At 43.2% G+C, this 1,549-nt stretch overlaps 1 protein-coding gene across 1 annotated transcript in view; it reads right to left on the bottom strand.

Annotated features, from left to right (window-relative positions):
- Positions 1-388: 388 nt before the first annotated feature.
- LOC106014082 (tetratricopeptide repeat protein 23) overlaps positions 389-1,549 on the bottom strand; it is a gene marked incomplete in the record, with an annotated part of 9,522 nt that continues 8,361 nt past the window's right edge. The window contains 1 exon segment of the mRNA XM_013091127.2: positions 389-1,324. Within this exon segment, the coding sequence (XP_012946581.1) occupies positions 1,231-1,324 (94 nt within the window).

A 1,549-nucleotide genomic window follows, 5' to 3' on the forward strand; every position in this document is an offset into this window, starting at 1 on the left:
CACAAAGAAAAAGATACGAAAAAAAAAGAAAAAAGAAAAAAATTACAATGCAGCAACAAACAAAAATCGATAAAAATTGCAAAATCTTTGTTCCTGCTATAGACGCCCCACTAGGTGGAAAACGTAAATACTTGAGTAATTTCCCCTGGTTTTGGAATTGAGCGAGTACTCGTTTATTTATAGACTACTCAAGTGTGTAGGCTACTCGTGGGGGTTAAATACTTGAGTAATAATATATTAACAATAATAATAATAATAATATATATAACATTTCTACGCACTCAGCTACAAGAAAAAAACCCACAGGTTCTGAGCGCTTTACAATACAACAGCAACACATCAACAGTACATTGTGGTCTCACCAAACATCTCTCTCTCTCTCTCTCTCTCTCTCTCTCTCTCTCTCTCTCTCTCTCTCTCTCTCTCTCTCTCTCTCTCTCTCTCTGTATATAGACCTATATATCTCATTAATCTGAAAACAGAAAAGACTGTAGCTGACAGTTGATTGAATAAAAAGATTTACTGATCTCTCTTACTTAATCTACAAGGCAAAGCATTCCAGATCTTGGGGTCATGAAATACGGTACAAATTATGCGCTTTCACTCATTGTTTTAAGTTTCATAGATGATAAAAGTAATTTCCTTAAGACAACCGATGACCTTAAAACTGCGAGTTGGAATAAACAGATTTGATAAATGTGAAGGCACAATATCATTCATACTTGCAAGTACTCGCACATTGATAACTTGATTAGCGCCATCGCATGACCGGTCATTTGTATTTCCACGTGTTCATCCATTCTCCCCTGTTCTGTTTATCTGTCCGTAGTATGACCAGTCACTCGTCATATCCACATGTTCGTCCATTCTCCCCGTTCCGTTTATCTGGCAGTGCAATTGGTCACTAGTCACTAGCACCACACTACTGTGACAGATAACTTGCAGCTCGCCACCACACTGTGCCACCGGTCACTCACAGCACGCCACCACACAGTGCCACTGGTCACTTGCAGCGCGCCACCACGTAATCAGTCACTCACAGTGTGCTATCATATGCTGGCGGTCACTTGCAGCATGCCATCATGTGCCACCAATCACTTGCAGAGCGCCACCACATAATCAGTCACTCACAGCGCGCTACTCTACATGCCACTGGTCCCTTGCAGCACGCCACCAGTCACTCACAGCGCGCTACTCTACATGCCACCAGTCACTCACATCACGCCACTTTCACTTGCAGCGCGCCACCACACTGTTGAACCTAGGTCTGTTAGACAACTCCTCCTGTTTGCTGAGGGCAAATTTCTTGGACAGTCCAGGACTCCTGTCAAACAGGTGGGGGGTGGGGGGTTAAGGTAAGAAAAAAGGTGAGATAAGGTGAGGTGAGATAAGGTGAGGTGAGATAGGGTGAGGTGAGATAAGATAAGGTGAGATAAGGTGAGGTGAGATAAGGTGAGGTGAGATAAGATAATGTGAGATAAGGTGAGGTGAGATAAGGTGAGGTGAGATAAGGTGAGGTGAGATAAGGTGAGGTGAGATAAGGTGAGGT

This window comes from Aplysia californica, unplaced genomic scaffold, assembly GCF_000002075.1.
Source record: "Aplysia californica isolate F4 #8 unplaced genomic scaffold, AplCal3.0 scaffold02242, whole genome shotgun sequence".
Classification (NCBI taxonomy): Eukaryota; Metazoa; Mollusca; class Gastropoda; order Aplysiida; family Aplysiidae; genus Aplysia; species Aplysia californica.